Raw genomic sequence first — 16330 nt, forward strand, 5'->3', positions numbered from 1 at the left:
TTGGCTCCCTCAGCTGCTCATCAGGCCCGTGGGGTATTTAAGCGGGGCGAGGCCGCATCCTCCCCGTGCTGCTGGTGCTGGTGCAGCTGTGTGGGCAGGTGAGGCAGGGCTGGCGGGGAGGGGGCTGCAGTTTGGGGAGGGGATTGTGGGTCAGGGAGGGTGTTGTGGCTTGGTCCCATGTGGGGGGCGTTGGGGGCTCCCCAAGGGTGGCTCCTGCTGTCCCGGGGGATCTGCGGCACCTTGCCGTAGGTGGCTCTTTGCAGCCTTACTGGGGTGGAGGGCTGGGGTCTGAGCTGGTGCCATCTCTGGAAATGGTTCCTGGCACTGGGGGAGAGCCCTGAGGCTTTAACAGCCCCACTGAGGGGCTGGGTTCCCCCGTTGCTGCTCATGGGGCATCTCTGGCTTCCCTGGGAAGGCACGGGGCCATGCGTTGTCTTGGGGTGGGAGGGTGACTTGGGGAGGGTCGTTTTGAGCTGGGCTTCTTGAGAGCCACAGGTGGCATCTCCCAGTGCCTGTGCTGCACGTGGCGTGCCTTGGGAAGGAGGTGAAAGGCTTCAGATACTTCCTAGAGACCTCTTCTAGCCCTGAGATGAGCTGTTGGCAGCATTGCAGACCCCTGAGCTGCGTGCAGGCAGCTGCAGGTCTGAAAGCTCTTCTGTGCGTGTTGGCTGGTGGCGATCAAAGCAGGACGAGGGGTCTGCAGGAGGAGGCTCTCCCACGCGGGGAGCGCGTGATGTGGGTGCCCGACAGGACATCGCCGCTGACTTGCGATCAGCTGGGCATTCCCTTCCTGTTGACAGGGCCGCCAGACCTGCCTGCAGCTATTTCACAGGGATGATCATCAGCGTAGGCATGCTAATAGCGTTAACGAAGGGGAGGGCTGAAGTGACAAGGTAACCTGTCCCTTGCTCAAGAGCAGCCCTGTCTGCAGAGGGAGGCTGCAGCCCTGCACCGTTCTGCTGGCTCACTGGAATGAGCACTTGACAAACTCGCTTGGTGTTTCTCAAGACTAACAGGATTCTTTGTGACTGTGTGAAACTGTGTGGCTGTGAAGGACTTTGTTTCTGGACTTGGTTCTGCTGAAACTGCCGGATTAAAGTGGCTGTTAATGAGCCAGCGGGGCATGTTTCTTGCTCTGCAAGTTACAGGTGCAGCCCAGAGCCCTGGGAGTTCTGTGCTCGTGGTATAATCTGTAAATGGAAAATATGGGAAAGCCCAGGAGCTGTCCTACTTCAGGAAAGAAGGAACAGGGTTTTCTAGGAGCTTGGGTAGCTTAAACGCTAACTCCATCAAGGAGATGCTTAGTAAAAGCCACTGGCTGTGATGTCTAATCCCCCTTGGAACTGGGGGAGCCAGCAGTCCCTGCCTCCCACTAAAATAGTGGCTCCACTCTTTGAGGTTCCATAATGCTGCTGACCTTTCCAGAAGGGTGGTATAGGTATAATCCTGCCAGCAATTTTGAATCTTATGTCCCAGGGTCAAACCCCAAATCACCTAATTCCTCTCTGAAATCTAACTCTGCCCTCTGAGTGTTTGCAATGCCTCCCTTGGCCGTGGGCAGTGCCGTTTCCCCCTGCAGCAGGCATCCTTTGACCCTGTTCTGCCAGCTGCATTTAGGGTAAGTGGGGTATCGGTGGCAGATCTGGAAGAGAATGCAAGTGAGTGCTTCAACCGCAAATTAATACCTCTGCCCTGATTAGCCCTACCTGCTCATATCTAAATTGCTAAAATTAGCTTTGTTTTTTAATGCTCATTAAGGAACTGCTGGTTAAGCTATTGAACTAGTTATGCGTGTTAGTTATGGCTCAATCACTTTTCCCAAAATAAAACAATTCAGGAGGCTTTTTTCCCCTTCAACATCCCACCTCTCTATCCACAGGACAGTGCAACGCAGGCTAGCTCCATGGGGCAGAGCTTGTTTCAGCAGGGAAAAGTAAAACCTTCTGCGTGTTAAAGATCTAGTTTTATGTCTGCTGGGCGCTGTCAGAGGCAGAGATGAGGGGAGCTGCTTACCCCAGCAGAAAAGTACCCTTCTGCCAGGCATGGCAGTGGCTGTGACAGTCTGACCCAGGCAGCAGCTTCGGCGTGCTGGTGCCAGGGCTCTTCCACTGCATTCAGGCTTGTGCCGAGTTGGGCAACGACCAGGGGTTGTGTTATTGTGCCATGCCAGAAGCGTGCACTGAGTTTCATCTTTCTGAAACTACCTGGTCTGAGAAATTTTTCCAGCAGTGACCTAACATTTTGGGTGGAGCAATGGTATGAAACCATCGGCAAAACAAAAGCTTCTGTGAGAACTGCCCGGTTGTGTGAAACAAACTGAGCGGTGGTGCTGCTTTCAATTTCCTGCGTGTTTTCCCATGCGTGGGGCTGTGGGCTGGCAGACCAGATTTCTCTGGGATTTCTGTTTGTAACTGCCGTGGCTCAAAGCTGTGCCTCTCTCCAAAGGAGCGTGAAACAACTGCTGTGGAGTGCTGGGCTTTCCTGTGATCGCTGAGCAAAATGAGGACTGCTCAGCACTTGTGTAGGGGAGAGCACAGAAAGAAAACAAAACCACGCTGTCCATATGACTCATGACTAGTCCACAGCACAACTACTGGCATTGCAACACACCCAGATCCTTCCTCCAGAGGAGAGCAAACCATGTTCTAACACGATTGTGCTGTGAGGGCTGTCACTGCCGGTGGCATCCATAATTAAGGTGGGCTCCTGGTACTTCAGAGGCTGACTCTAAGCTTACAGTAGTTTTTACATCAACCAAGGAGTTGCTCCTGATTTATGTTAGCAACTAGAGTTTTCATTTATTTCTTCTCTGGTTTGTTCTCTGTATGCTGACACTGAGGCTGCTAAGACATTCTGTGGTTTAAGCTTTTTCCACCTGTCTAGAAATGAGGCAACTCAGCCAAGGGGTTGTTTGGAATGGTGTTGAAATAGGGCAAAGCACAACTGCAACAGCTCTGCAGACTCATCCAGCCTACTCAGCTTCAAAAAACCAAATTTGTTCCTCAGCAGCACAAGAATAACTGCTACGTGAGCAAACCATGTGGACTTTGGGACTGAGGCTTTGCATTCAAGCCCTGTTTATGCTTGGAGCAATCTTCTAGAAGCTTTCCCAGGCTGCTGAAGCGCAAGCTGTATTTCACGTGGTGTTATGTTAGGCAGTCGCTGGGCAGGGTGATCATCAGGAATGCCCAGAAGGGTGCTGGCTCTGGGCTTCCTACTGGAGAGGATGGAGGTGCCTATCTGTGATAACTCTTGCTGTGGACAGGTAGCGTTTGGCATCCCTGCCCTGTCTGAGTCTCACTGAAATGCCGAGTAGTTGCTATATGTAACTTGCTGGGCTGTCAAGCCCATGGCATTACCTGCTGAGAATTTTCATAGTTCTACTGTCAGCCCAGAGCCAGAAAACGTTTCACTGTTTGTTCTCCAGCTTTCTTGTTCCCAGAGCAAATGGGAATCTTACACAAGTCAAAGTTGACAACAAGAAGAACAGTGTCACTAATCAGATAGCTTTTTTTTGGCAAAGTCTGCCAGGGAGCCTGGAGTTGTCCTTGGCTTGGGAATCCTTTTTTTTTCCACTGGAAAATGCTGTAGGAATTGTAAGAACAGGGATTAACTGGAATGGGAGGAAAGCAGATACTGCAATGAAGAACAAGTGTGCTGAAGTCCCTGCTGTGCCTGACTGAGGCAAGATGTAATCTTGGATTTATCGTGATACTGGAGTGTCCAGATACCAATGCAGTTCCATGCTGGGGAGGTACATATTTATTCAAGATATTGCATCATTTTTATACTTCAACTTTTGTAGTCTCATTAGGTAATGAGAACACTTCTAGGACTTAGTATCAAGGGAAGTATGGAGAAATTTGCCCTGTAGTTCTCCTAGCTGGTCAGTTGGATGAGAACACAAGCGTTGAAGTAGATGAGTGGACTGCTACAGCAGCAAAACATGACCTGCCATTTTAGGAAAACTCAAAACATTTTCATACCTCTTCCAGAGCTGGGAGACTTTCTGTTGCTGGAGTTGGTAGTGATGATAAAGAGGCATAGTGGGACTACTCTTAAAAATGAGTAATTAAAATCAAAATAGAGTATTGGGAAAGTTCAGCTGTTTCTTCAATAGTTCAATGATAATGGAGTTTAAAACAATGAGTTCATCTTATGTAATTTTAGTTTTCATTTCAAAACTTATGGTAGTTAGATTGCCTCAGACATGACAGGTTACTGCTGTACTAAGCCCTGATGAAATGTTCATGTGGCTTATGCCACTAAACCTGCGTCTGCAGGGTGCAACTTTCCTTCCTTCCAGTCCTTGGGCAGTAGAGAGCCTGTGCAGTGGGAAGCTGAACCAGGAGTATCTTTGTAATGTTACACATTTTCTCTGCAAAAGTTCTCACCCGCTTCTGACCCTGCATCTTTGAAACAAGTTAAATGTTACCACTAATAAGTAGGATGCTTTGAAAGTATTTAGCTGTGTGGAGATTGAGGGTTGGGACTGAGTACAGTTGTCCTGTACAAGCATTTGGACACCATAATCTATAGAGCCTCTTAAATATCTTCACTTTCTTGTAAGAAAGATGAATGATTCCATGAAGTTCCTGCGCTGTGCTGGATCTTGACTGTTGCCCTCTGCTTTTCACTGGTATTGGTAGGACTGTAGTTCACTTGAGGAAACTTAAGTTGTACTCTGTGACTACTTTTAACCTTTCAGCTGCAGTTGATCTCACTATGGCATCAAAGAAGACCACACAGAATCTGCCAGAGGCTGAGGAACAGCAGCAAGAGGTAGGTGCCAGACAGGTGGGTACTCAAACATGCAGCAGTTAAACTACCTGCTGACAGCTATGGTGGTTAGCTAACTTGTGTCAGCATCTCAAAACCATGCTGGGACTAGCAGGAAAAACTAACCAAATGAAGCTGTGGCTAAATCTAAACACAATTCTGAAGCTAACTTTTCTTGCTCAAGAAAAAATTCCAGGGCTGGCTCAAGTAATGCAAATAATTCTGAAACGTTAGCTGTTATCAGTCCTATTTCTACATCTGGGCTTGATGGTGCTAAAACCCAGTGACTCAGCAGTGACAAGTGTACAGCTCCAACTTCTAATCCTGGCTTGCTACTGACAAGGATTTGTCTTTGGGCAAATCCCTTCAACTCTGAACTTAAAAAGGGTGATGAGATGGACTGGGTGTTGCCATACAACTTTTAATATCTTGTATTCACTCCTCAGCTTGAGGCTGGGTCTCAGTCACTTGTTTCTCTCTGGTTTTAGAGTGCTGTCAATCGGGTGACCAGCCTGCCCTTGCTCAACTCTGCATTCAACCTGGTCTCGTCTGCCTACAACCACACCAAGGAGATGCATCCTTGCCTCAGCGGTGTCTGCAACGTGGCTGAGACTGTGGCTGCTGTTGCAGTAGGGAGTGTGGTCGGTGGGGCACAGCCCATACTGAACCAGCTTGAGCCACAAAGTAAGCGAGGAGGCTGGGGAGACCCTCCCTGCACGGAAGGGAGTAGGTGGCAGGGGAGCTTCAGGGGCCTGCCGGGTGACATCCATCTCCTTTAGCACACTGTTCAAGTTAATTACAGCACTGAGTCATCTGCTGTTCCCAGCTGTTCAATAAATCCACTGAATTTGATGGACATGATATTACTAGCAGAAGTGGAGCTTGGCCTCCTGTCTGTGGTTTCTTCTGAAGTCAGTAAAAACTACTCGCCTTTCTTTCACTGCTCCAAGCTATCAACATCCCATCTGGTAGTATCAGTGTCCCTTCTGGGTATTGCTCAGTCTCTTATCCCAACCCTTTCCAACCCTCTAACCATCCTGCTCACCAGAGACAAGTATTATACTGCACTTGGAGTGAGGAGCAGCCAATTGCTAGAAAGCTGGGAAGGCAAAATGGAGTCTGAACCTGCTTGAACTGAAAGGCTTGCTCACTTCTTAATGAGACACCCCCCAAACACTGCACCCCAGAGCAGTGATTTTTTTCTTATTTGTGTTCATAAGTATCCCATGTTGGTCATTATAGGGTCAAAAATCCCTTTCCAAACTGAAGACTAAACTGGTACCTCTCCTTTTTATCTAGTTGCACTTGTAAATGAATATGCTTGTAAAGGATTGAATCAGCTGGAGGAGAACTTGCCTTTCCTTCAACAGCCAGCAGATAAGGTAAAGTAAAAGCTTTTCCTGGGGAAGCCGTGGCTTGCTCTCTTGCTTTTTGGAACTCTTATGTGTAAAGAAGAGCTTGGGGAAATAAACTTGAGCAGCACTACTTTGTGAGGTCAGTCCCTGGTATGGGCTAAGGGATTTCTTGGTAGCTGTTGATGGCTGGGGATGTCTTCATGTGGGAATGAACACAGCCTTGTGGGAAACTGGGAAAATACACCTGTATTTACAAGAGCACAAGCACAGTTTAGCCATATGCAAAAGCTACTTCAGGTCTTATTTCAGGAAAAAAATCTCTCTGCCCCTTCCTGTTGTAGGTAATCTCAGACACCAAGCAGCTGGTTTCCACCAAAGTGATATCTGCTATGGATGCTGCCTGTGAGGCAAAAGAAGCAGTGGCTGATAAAGTGACTGAAGCTGTGGATCTCACTAAAAATGTTGTTGGGGACAGCGTTAAGCTGACCAGGTCAGTGGTTGCCTCCAGTGTTAGCAGTGCTGTGGAGGCTGCTCAGGGTGCCAAGGACCTCATGACCAACAAGGTGACCGAAGCAGTAGACCTCACTAAACACATTGTGGAGGACAGCATTGGACTGACCAAGTCTGCAGTGGCATCTACTATTGTCAATGCTGTGGAGGCTGCCCAGGGTGCCAAGGAGCTCATGACCAACAAGGTGACAGAGGCTGTGGACCTGAGTAAGCACATTGTGGAGGAGAGCGTTGGACTGACCAAGTCTGCAGTTGCTTCCACTATTGTTAACGCTGTGGAGGCTGCCCAGGGTGCCAAGGACCTCGTGACCAACAAGGTGACTGAAGCAGTAGACCTCACTAAACACATTGTGGAGGACAGCGTTGGTCTGACCAAGTCTGCAGTTGCTTCCACTATTGCCAGTGCTGTGGAGGCTGCCCAGGGTGCCAAGGAGCTCATGACCAACAAGGTGACGGAGGCTGTGGACCTGAGTAAGCACATTGTAGAGGAGAGCGTTGGACTGACCAAGTCTGCAGTGGCATCTACTATTGTCAATGCTGTGGAGGCTGCCCAGGGGGCCAAGGAACTGGTGACCAACAAGGTGACAGAGGCAGTGGATCTAACTAAAGTGGCTGTTCAGGATGGTGTTGAGAAGACCAAATCAGTGGTCACTTCTACAGTCAATACAGCCCTGGATGCTGCATATAACACCATAACTAGCAAAATAAATACAGCCCTTGAGCAGAGCAGAGGGGCTATCCAGGAGAGTGTGGAGATAACTAATGCAGTGGTGAACAACAGTGTAAGCAAAGCCAGGGCGGTGGGCCAAGCAGTGGCAGGTGGTGTAGAATCTGTCCTGGGCATATCAGAAGATCTGGTGGATCAATACCTTCCCATGACACAAGAGGAACTAGGTGAGAAAATGGTTAACTGGCGGTTGTAAATGCAAAGCCTTTCCTATGTGACTAGAGAGCACCTGATGCTGCAAGTCATCTGAAGTAGGCAGGTAGCTCTGAATTTGTCATCAACTTGGCTTTGTCAACATTGACTGTCCACGTGCTGCAGGACAGAGTTCAAGCATTTGCTAGCTGCTTCTTGTCCTTTAGCTTCAAGACAAATGTGTGGGTGCCTGCTTCAACCTATCTGTCAAGTCTGCTTATCTGGAGAGAACCCTGAGAGGGGACTAGCCTACCTTTAACATCTGAGCAACTGCAAACACCTAGTGTTTATACAGCAAGCTTCAGCCTTCTTGTCTTACAATGGGAGCTCTTACCTCTTTTTTTTCCCTGCACTTCCCAGCTGGGGGAGTGGAGCACAGCTACATCTCTGTTCTTATTTCCTCCAGGTAAACTTGCCACTGCTGAGGGATTTGGTATGGCTTCTGTGGAGGAGCAGAAACAGCAGCAGAGTTACTTCGTTCGTCTGGGTTCCCTCTCTAACAAAGTCCGCCACAGAGCCTACCAGCACTCCCTGAACAAGCTGCAGCACGTTAAGCAAAGAATCCAGAACACACTCACGCAATTACAGCTGGCAATAAACTTGGTACCAACATGTTTTTTCCTTTTTTTCCCTCCCATCTGTAGACTTCCTGCTGTAATAACCAGATGTAGGTGCTTCTTCCATCCTGCACCCAGCTGCATGTCCTTCTGGGCCCCTCCCTGTCTGAAGTGCTTAGGGCCACTTTTGCTTCACTGATTTTATGTGCTTGCAATCCAATTCCACCTCTCATTTTTCCCATCAGATTGAATCTGTGAAAAAGGAGGTTGGCCAGAAGCTTCTGGATGGTCAAGAGAAGCTCCATCAGCTGTGGGTGGACTGGAGCCTGACCCAACCCAAGGGACCTCAAGTTAAAACAGCCTCCCAAGCAGAGGTATACCTATGCAGGTGTATGTAATCAGGCCTCTTGTGGATGGTGTGCATCTCATCTGCTATAGTAGTTGAGCTATATTTCTTTCCCAGCAGATAGAATCACGGACTTTAACTATGCTGCATATCATCACCCAGCAGCTACAACGTGCTTATGAGAATCTGAAAGTCAGCATCCATGGCCTCCCCAGCAACATTCAAGAAGCTGTGCATCAGGCCACTCGAAATATCCGGAAGCTCCATGCTTCTTTTTCCAGCGCTAAGTCCTTCCATGACCTGTCTAGCACCACCCTTGCTGAGAGTCAGGACTATGTGGTAGAAGCCCAAAGGTCTCTAAATGACCTGCTTCAGTATGTAACTCAGAACATCCCTCTTAACTGGTTGGTGGGTCCCTTCAGGGCAATAGCAAAAGAGGATAGCAGAAAGGAGAAGAAAGATATGACTGATAGAAAATGTCCTGCATTGGAAGAGGCTGCTACATCAAAGGAAGTGGCTAAGATTCCTGAAGAACCAAAGGGAGCAAAAACAATTCTGGGGGAAGTGTGTGAAGTACTAGAGAAGATAGAAGAGAAGCTAGAGAGAGACATGGAGGTGGAAATGGAGGTGGCATTGGCTGCAAAGGAGTTAGTAACTAATGCACCAAAGGAAGAGCTCTGAAAAATTCCGTCCTCTCTGGCCAAGGCCCCTTGGCTAGAACATAACTTGGTCTTTTAATCTTGTGCCCAACTGCTGATCATGCCAAGAATGCCTGTCCCAGGCTGAGCATACAGAAAGTTGTAGTTTGCGAGACTTGATAACCAAGCAGGGGTGATTCCGTATCTTGACTTTTTTTAAGGATGCTGCTCTGAAAGGGGAGCTGGAGGGCCTGTACTTTGAACTTCTAAGTCAGCACAGCTGTGTATGTGAGTGGCTAACTCTGGGTGAGAAGTGGTCTCAAGTTATTTTTAATGTTGGGTTTTTAATGAATTCATCCAAGCTGTGGAGATTTTAAAGAGGATAACGCACTTGACCTTTAATAGTGTGTCCCTCCTACAAGTTTTAAACTACACACTACAGCCACTACTGCCTTTCCAACTGCTTTCTGACTTGTGCTTCCTGAGAAGCTCAGCACTGCAGCAGACCAGGAACAGCTGGGAGCAAGAGGCTTCTTCTCAAAAGAGACTTCTCTTCATGGTCAGCAAAACAGTTGTTTTTTCACAGAGGGAACACTTGGCAAGGTGCAATTTTTCTTTTAAGGGTGCCAATTTGCAGTGGGACTGTCTTTCCTAGTCGTGTAAATGATTTCAGGAATCCTCTGAGTGTGTGTAACTCTGTCAGGGATGTATTTTGTGGCTTTTGCCAGGAGTCATTCTGCCATGTTTATAGGATATTCAGTCATTAAAATAGAGAGAGGTACTGCAATTTTTTCCAAGCAAACAATACTTTGTAGTCAGCTGTAATGTAACTTACTTTGTCCTTGTATGGCACCATTCCTAGGGCTAGAGTAATAGCAAAGACATCACAATAAAGCTTGAACTGCTGTCAAATAAATGTGTTTGTTCTCTGTATGTAAAGCTGCAGCATCATCTTCTTTCCCTTAGCTGTGGGGGGTGGGAAGCTTGCGTTTAACAACTCCCTTCTCATTATTCTCACCCAAATGCTTTTAGCGGGTCTAGGCTCTGCCTCAAGCTTCAGAAGAAAAGGATTTTGGCAGGGCTGTCTGTCCCAGTACCTGTGCCCCACACTATCTGGTTCCTCTCCAGCCCCATCTCACATGTTTCATGCTGCCACCCCAGAAGCAATGCCGACAGCCTTTCGCTAGAGGAGAAAGTCGGTGCCCAGGCAGAGCTTCTCTCGCCGGCTTGGCTTAAATACTTGAACACCTCCGGGAGCTTTCCTGGGGGCGGCTGGGCCCACACCGGGGCGGCTGCAGGAGCCCAGGCCCGGTCTGTGCTGGGCCCGCTCCGCCCCGGCCCTGAGGCCTGGCCCCGCTCCGCCCCGGCCGGGCCCCGCCGCTTCCTCGAGTGCTCGGCGGGCTCCCGAGGCCCGGCCCCAGCCCAGGCTCGGCAGGGAAAGAAGCCGAGGCCCGGAGGCCGCGGCCCGGCCCGGGAGCTGGGGCGAGGCGGCCCCCGGGGAGGCCGGAGCGGGACCCGCCGCAGGTAGGCTGGCCCCGGCCCCTTCCCCACCGCCCAGGGGCCGTGGGGCGGCAACAAAACGGGGGGGGGAAAAAGGTGTAAAAAAGGTGCTGGGCTCAACGGGAGCGGGGTCAGGCCGGGGCCCTGCCTTGCGTGCCCACCTCACGGGCAGCCAGGTCGGCTGAAACGGCGGAGGGGCACCGCGAAAGGCGGCAGAAATCGGAGTGAGGAGCGGGGCCTCTTGCTGAGTCACAGAGCGGAAGGGCACCGCCGAGTTTCAAAGGTCTGGCTCTGCTGTTTCGAATGCCCGGCCTTTCTCTCCTTTCCTTTGCTTCGCAGAATCAGACATTTCACTGAAGGAGCCATTAACTTCCTCAGGTTCAGCTTGAGCTCACTCGTTATGCAATTAGAGGATTTTTGTGAGATATAAACAATTTGAAATTACAAACTTTCCCCAGCCGAGAGCTATTTTTAAACACCACGGCTTCCTTTAAATAGAGAGAGCTTGTCCATCACGCTGTGAGTGCCTGGGAGCCTCCACGAGCAGCATCCCTCTCGCTGCCAGCACCGCTGCCCTCCGGTACCGACAGGTCTGCCGATTAATTTAACCCTGCTCAGCTGGCTCCGGTGAGTGCGAAGGCTTAAGAGAGCTCAGGGATTAGATGTGGATGGAGATCGTGTCAATGTCTACAATTACATTAGGTAGCCTGAGAGCAGATGTGTGTGGGCTATGGGCCATCAACTGTCCTGGCAGGGCTTGAGAGGTTTGAAAGGGGTTCCTCTAGGCGTGCTTTATTCCCCAGCTGCCCACCGCAAGGAGCCTGTGATGCCCCTGGCATCAGCCACTGCCCTGAAGGGGCCCCTGGAGAAGATGGGTACTTGGATGTACCCACACAGGTTATTAGTTCAGCAGTTATTTTAAAACAGTTATAACTAATGTGATATGAAAACGCAGAACTTGTTCTTTGCTTAATAACAGAGTTGGAACAATGTGTGGAGCATGTCACGTGCGCTGGTATATTTGTAAGCACTAAATGGATGCAAAAATATTTCAGAGCCGTGAGGGAGAGCCTGGGAGCTCCCCGCCTCGCTATTTCTGAACGTGTTGCGCTGTGTTCTTTTCACAGGTTCATCTGGCCCGTTCTTCAGGACGCAGACATCCCAGTTCTGAGATGAGTCCCTGAGCAGCAAAGAGCTACTGTTTGCGCAGCACGTGAAGTACAACCAGGACAGACATCACAAAGCACAGAGCTCCAAATGCTGTAATATGCTTTTTCTATCCAAGTTGCTTCAGTCCATAATCTGGGCCACGAGCTGATGAGATGGCACAGAGTGTCAAGTCCCAGCCAAGCTTTGAGGACGTTCTTAATATTCTATCCCAGATCCCACAAGATAAACTCCTTGGCCTCAAATATAAACTGAGGCATTTGATATCTGGGCGCAGCAGCACATTACTGCAAGCCATGGTCCTGCTCACTCTGGGACAAGAAGCAGATGCAAGAATTTGTCTGAATGACCTAGGAGACGAGCGGGCAGCCTTGTATATCCACCAGACCAAACTGGGCCCTGCAGGACTGCAGAAAGATGGGGAGAATTTGCAGCCCCCCCAGCTGGATGCAGGTGCCATGGCACTTCTGGCACAGATCTACTCGCTGCTGGCAAAGGAAGAACTGTGTAGTCACGAAGCTGTGGTCAAAGCTGACCAGGCTGCCACCGAAGCCCGCAATGCCAGCAGGGAGGCTCAGGGGGATTCACTCAACAGCGTCCTGGCTGGGGAGCAGGAAAAATGTGGCTCAGCTATCAGCGCTGGGGGTTCCGACAACAAGTTTCAGACACTGAGATCTGATGTGAGCACAGGATTTCTCCAGAAGACCATCCCAAACAGCATGGTGAAAAGCTCCCCAGTGCGGATTAGAGCTGCCTCAGACCTCTCAGGCCCAAGGACCTTGCACTCCTCAGTGAGCTCTGCTTCTCTGACCAATCTCCAGATCAGTGAATCGCCAACAGCTGTTTTTTGCATGCAGCCTCCTTCCCGTGAGCCCAGCCGGCTGTGCGACAAGGACAGCAGCAGTGCTGAACAGCCTGCTGGAGACAGGCAGAGCCCCAGCCTGCAGGAAACAAGCTGGGCAAGCAGCTCCAACACTCATCCCAGGCTGGACACAAATGCCCAGGTCCCCCAAGCGGAGAAGGCTCTGCAGGTCAGTTCCTGCCATCCATCTCTCCCTATTCCTGAAACACAGCTGCCCACACTAGGTGCTGTCAGCCAACCTGTTGAAACTAGTGACATTTCCAGCATAGTGACAGCAGAACCGCCAACACCAAAAGAAAGCAGAGACCAAAAGCAAGAGCTATCTACAGGTCTTCCTGATTCAAGAACCACAGTGGATGTTGGTCCTGCCTGTGTGCCCACAAAGGACTCCTATGTTCCAGTGAGCACTTCCAGCCCTGCACCTGCTTCCACTTCATCCTGTTTTCCTCCTTATACCTACTCCTCTTCAACCCTTTCCCCTCCTCTTTACGCTACTCCTTACAGCTTACCACATCCTTCTCCCTTCCACTCACTCCCCTCTCCAGCCTGCCCTCCTCCTTTCCAAACTGTGAAAGCAGCATCGGCATCAGAGCCAGACAGTGGAGAGAGAAAGTTCTTCACTTTTGTTATTCTGCATGCTGGGGAAGACGAGCATGTTGCCTGTCGGGTGAAGAACCTGCTGGAGACCATGGGGGTTCCCAACGGTGCTACATTCTGCGAGGACTTCCTCGTTGCAGGACACGGCCGCCTGACTTGCTTTCAGGATGCTTTGGAAAACTCTGCTTTCATCATCCTTCTGCTGACCAAGAACTTCCTGTGCCAACTGTGCATGTTTGAAACAAACTCAGCTCTGATGGAGTCCATCCAGCGACCATCCAAACACAACTCAGTCATCCCTTTTGTACCCAAAGAGAACCCCCTGGAGCGGAGTGAGATTCCCAGCATACTCAGTGTGCTGGTGGCCTTGGATGAGAACTCTATTGGGTTTGCCAAGGTAGTGAAGAACACCTTTACCGCCAGAAAGATCAACGAGAGGAAAGCCATGTGGGACCAGATACAGCAAGTCCGAGAGCAGAAAAGGATACAACAGCTGTATAAGGATCACTACCAAACCCTGCAGAACTTGGGTGCTCGGAACCTTGGCTCCCTTCCCCAGGTGCCTCTGTCAGGAACGCCGTGCTTAGGGCAGCCGCTGGAACAGCTCATGCCCCACCAGTCGTCCCAGCAGTGCCGTCCCCCTTGGGCCTCATACTGTCCCCCTGCTGCCACATACCCACCTCCCCCAGCTGCTCACCCCGCGTCTGCTCAGCTGGGCCCCTCTCCTTCCCAACCGCTTCATCTCCCGTCAGGCTACCGCAACGTGACGCCAGACGCAGGAGGCGCCCAGCCCATCATCATTCAGCACGCTCGAATGGTTCAGATTGGGAACCACAACACAATGCAAGTGGAAACTGCCGCACCGGGCCCGCGGGACAGTGAGAAAGAATCCACGGAGAATTCTTGATCAGAGGTGCAGAAGGTCAGCCAGGGCCAGAGACACTCATGTTTTATTTCAAACCCTAGATTACATTGATTCTGCTGGTACTGGGACTACTGGTGTTTCACTGGGGGTAAAAGGTGCCATTTCTTGGAGCACAGGAGAAAACCACTTTCTTTTGCACTGGACAAAAGAGGTTGCAATCTCCTGGGACTACCATCCACGTGCTTATTTTCAAGTGACTTAGAAAAACTATTTTCCTGATTTTCTGAGGGTTACTGGGAGGTTTTAGAAATAAATTTTAATTAATTTGTGTTTCTCCAGTTCTTTCCTGCAGAACTAGGAAAGGGGCAGCTGGGGATGTCTGGAAAACTGCTCTGCATGTTCGTACCTCTGGAGTGGAGGGGGCTGGGAGATGGCACATCTGGGGTCTGTTTCATAATCTGCCGCTGACCAAGTGATTTGAGGAAAATTCTTCAGGGGATGCTTTGGGGAGTCACTGTGGCCTCCAGTCAAGGTGCTAAGCACTGCGAGGTCCCACTGGTTTCTTCTGGCAGTCCTCTTCGCTCCTGGTTGCACAGTATGCTGTTGGCCCTTCACACCAACACCTACTTTGTGTGCATGGCGTGCTCCCCTTGCAGCAGTGCACCAGCAGCGCCATTTCCCCCACCCTCTCACAGCAGGCCTGGGAAGCTGCACAAAACTTACTTCCAAAACTTCTGAGAGGCTGCAGGCCTCCGCGTTGAGGCACCAAGAGATCACTGCTCTCGATTCCCCTCTGAAACTGCACAGAGAGAAGCTTTGTGTTCGTGAAATAACTCCCATGTGCCCCTGGAGGCGTGGTCTAAGGACAATATTTTTGTATTTAAGACAACTCTGTTTGACTCAAAGGGCTGAGATTACACACCAGGCACGAGGTTAAACACGAATCTCCGCAGTAAAGCTGGGCCTTGGAAAAGCAATTACTTGATGAAGGCAGCATGGAGAGGGGTAAATTTTGGAGGAAGTCTGGAGGCAGCAGTGTGTTCTCCATTCTTACCTGTTTTTAAAAGGTCAGAAACAGGATCAGGCCCTGTTAGAGTGGCTACTATACAGAGAAATGTCCCCTGCCGAGATTACCCCATCTATTTGTGTTACTGCCTTTGAGGGAAAAGATTGACTCAAAACCAAAAGTGTTGAGCAGAGCATTACAGAAGTGGGGAAAGGCCGGTAATGGGGGAGATGTTCTGCAGGCCCCAGGCAATGGCTGTGCGAGACAGGCTTCCCCTGAGCTTTGAACACAAGGAAGGCATCTGAGGCCAAACGCCAGAGCCCTTGCTCAATCTCTGATGGCTTCTGCCGTGGCTATTTGCCTGGTCTGTCAGCAGAGGTCAGCCCAAAGCCACCAGGCGTCTAGAAATGGGACTGCTCCCTCGCGGAGCGGAGCCAAGGCAACAGCAGCCACTGCTGCGGGGTCTCTGCGAGGTGCGGGGCAGCTCTCCCCACTCCTCACCCCGGGAAGAGCCAGACAGCTACCAAGTCCTCGTTAAGGAGGGTCGATGCAAGTGATAGAGGGGATGGGCTCCGTTCCTAGTAGTTCTGCAGACGTTTGCATGTTCGTGTCTCTGAGTACTTGCCCCAGGATGTTTCAACTCGAGAGCAGGCAGCGCTGTCTGGAAGCCAAGAAGCAGGACCCCTGCAGGCTGTCCTGGTCCTGTCCTGTACCCGAGCAGGGCACTCGCAGCGCCTCATTCTGGGTTATAGTCTTTGTCTAAGAACCACCCAATCTTTGCAACCAAAAACTGCTTAAGAAAAATATTATTAAGTCCTCAGAGAAAAGACTGTTTGGGTGATATTAAGCCCCTCTCAGGCAGCACCATTAAGCTAAAGACTAGTCAGTTCTCACCCTTCCTCTCTGGCTCAGTCTATCTCAAACTCTTTCTATCCATAGCACTAAAAGCTGCCATCGGTTGCTGGCTTCCAGCTTTGAAACAGTTTGGCTTTTAGCTTCGAAGGACCCAGTGACAATGGATTAACTCATGTATGCTTTATAGAGTCTGTCGGAAGCCTCTAAGTGACTGAGTTCCTTCTAAGCATGAGGAAAGAGAGCTCCTATTTTCTCTTCTCTACGTCACCTTTGTTTGAATAGGTGTTGTATTACTGCACCTCCTGTCACGCTGCAGTTGTTGCTGTGCAGCCACCAGGACAGTCCCTCCCTTTGGGAGGAAACATATACATCCC

The 16330-nt window shown here is 50.2% G+C and overlaps 2 protein-coding genes across 4 annotated transcripts; both read left to right on the forward strand.

Moving 5' to 3' along the window:
* Positions 1-27: 27 nt before the first annotated feature.
* Positions 28-10020, forward strand: LOC310886587 (uncharacterized protein). 2 transcript variants are annotated; one of them, XM_083811395.1, is made up of 8 exons: positions 28-98; positions 4709-4782; positions 5268-5463; positions 6079-6161; positions 6476-7538; positions 7970-8166; positions 8366-8494; positions 8584-10020. In XM_083811395.1, exons 2-8 carry the CDS (start codon positions 4726-4728, stop codon positions 9145-9147), a joined length of 2289 nt encoding a protein of 762 aa, XP_083667521.1. In that variant the 5' UTR covers positions 28-98; positions 4709-4725; the 3' UTR covers positions 9148-10020. The 2 variants fall into 2 exon arrangements, with proteins under 2 accessions (XP_083667521.1, XP_083667522.1); XM_083811396.1 differs by having other exon boundaries at positions 29-98; positions 8587-10020.
* A 216-nt stretch (positions 10021-10236) lies between these two features.
* Positions 10237-14423, forward strand: TICAM1 (TIR domain containing adaptor molecule 1). 2 transcript variants are annotated; one of them, XM_083811397.1, is made up of 2 exons: positions 10237-10628; positions 11732-14423. In XM_083811397.1, the coding sequence occupies exon 2, from the start codon at positions 11927-11929 to the stop codon at positions 14135-14137; it is 2211 nt and encodes a 736-aa protein (XP_083667523.1). In that variant the 5' UTR covers positions 10237-10628; positions 11732-11926; the 3' UTR covers positions 14138-14423. The 2 variants fall into 2 exon arrangements, with proteins under 2 accessions (XP_083667523.1, XP_083667524.1); XM_083811398.1 differs by lacking the exon at positions 10237-10628 and adding an exon at positions 10662-10887.
* The last annotated feature ends 1907 nt before the right edge of the window (positions 14424-16330 follow it).

This window comes from Anser anser (genome assembly GCF_964211835.1).
Source record: "Anser anser genome assembly, chromosome: 25".
In the NCBI taxonomy this organism is placed as follows: domain Eukaryota; kingdom Metazoa; phylum Chordata; class Aves; order Anseriformes; family Anatidae; genus Anser; species Anser anser.

What these genes read in the sequence shown, in the direction of transcription:
- LOC310886587 (XM_083811395.1), top strand. Translation starts at nt 4,726, where the DNA reads ATGGCATCAAAGAAGACCACACAGAATCTGCCAGAGGCTGAGGAACAG. An exon ending in TTCAACAGCCAGCAGATAAG is followed by an intron (nt 6,162 to 6,475) that starts GTAAAGTAAAAG and finishes TTCCTGTTGTAG; the next exon opens with GTAATCTCAGACACCAAGCA. An exon ending in CATGACACAAGAGGAACTAG is followed by an intron (nt 7,539 to 7,969) that starts GTGAGAAAATGG and finishes TATTTCCTCCAG; the next exon opens with GTAAACTTGCCACTGCTGAG.
- TICAM1 (XM_083811397.1), top strand. Translation starts at nt 11,927, where the DNA reads ATGGCACAGAGTGTCAAGTCCCAGCCAAGCTTTGAGGACGTTCTTAAT.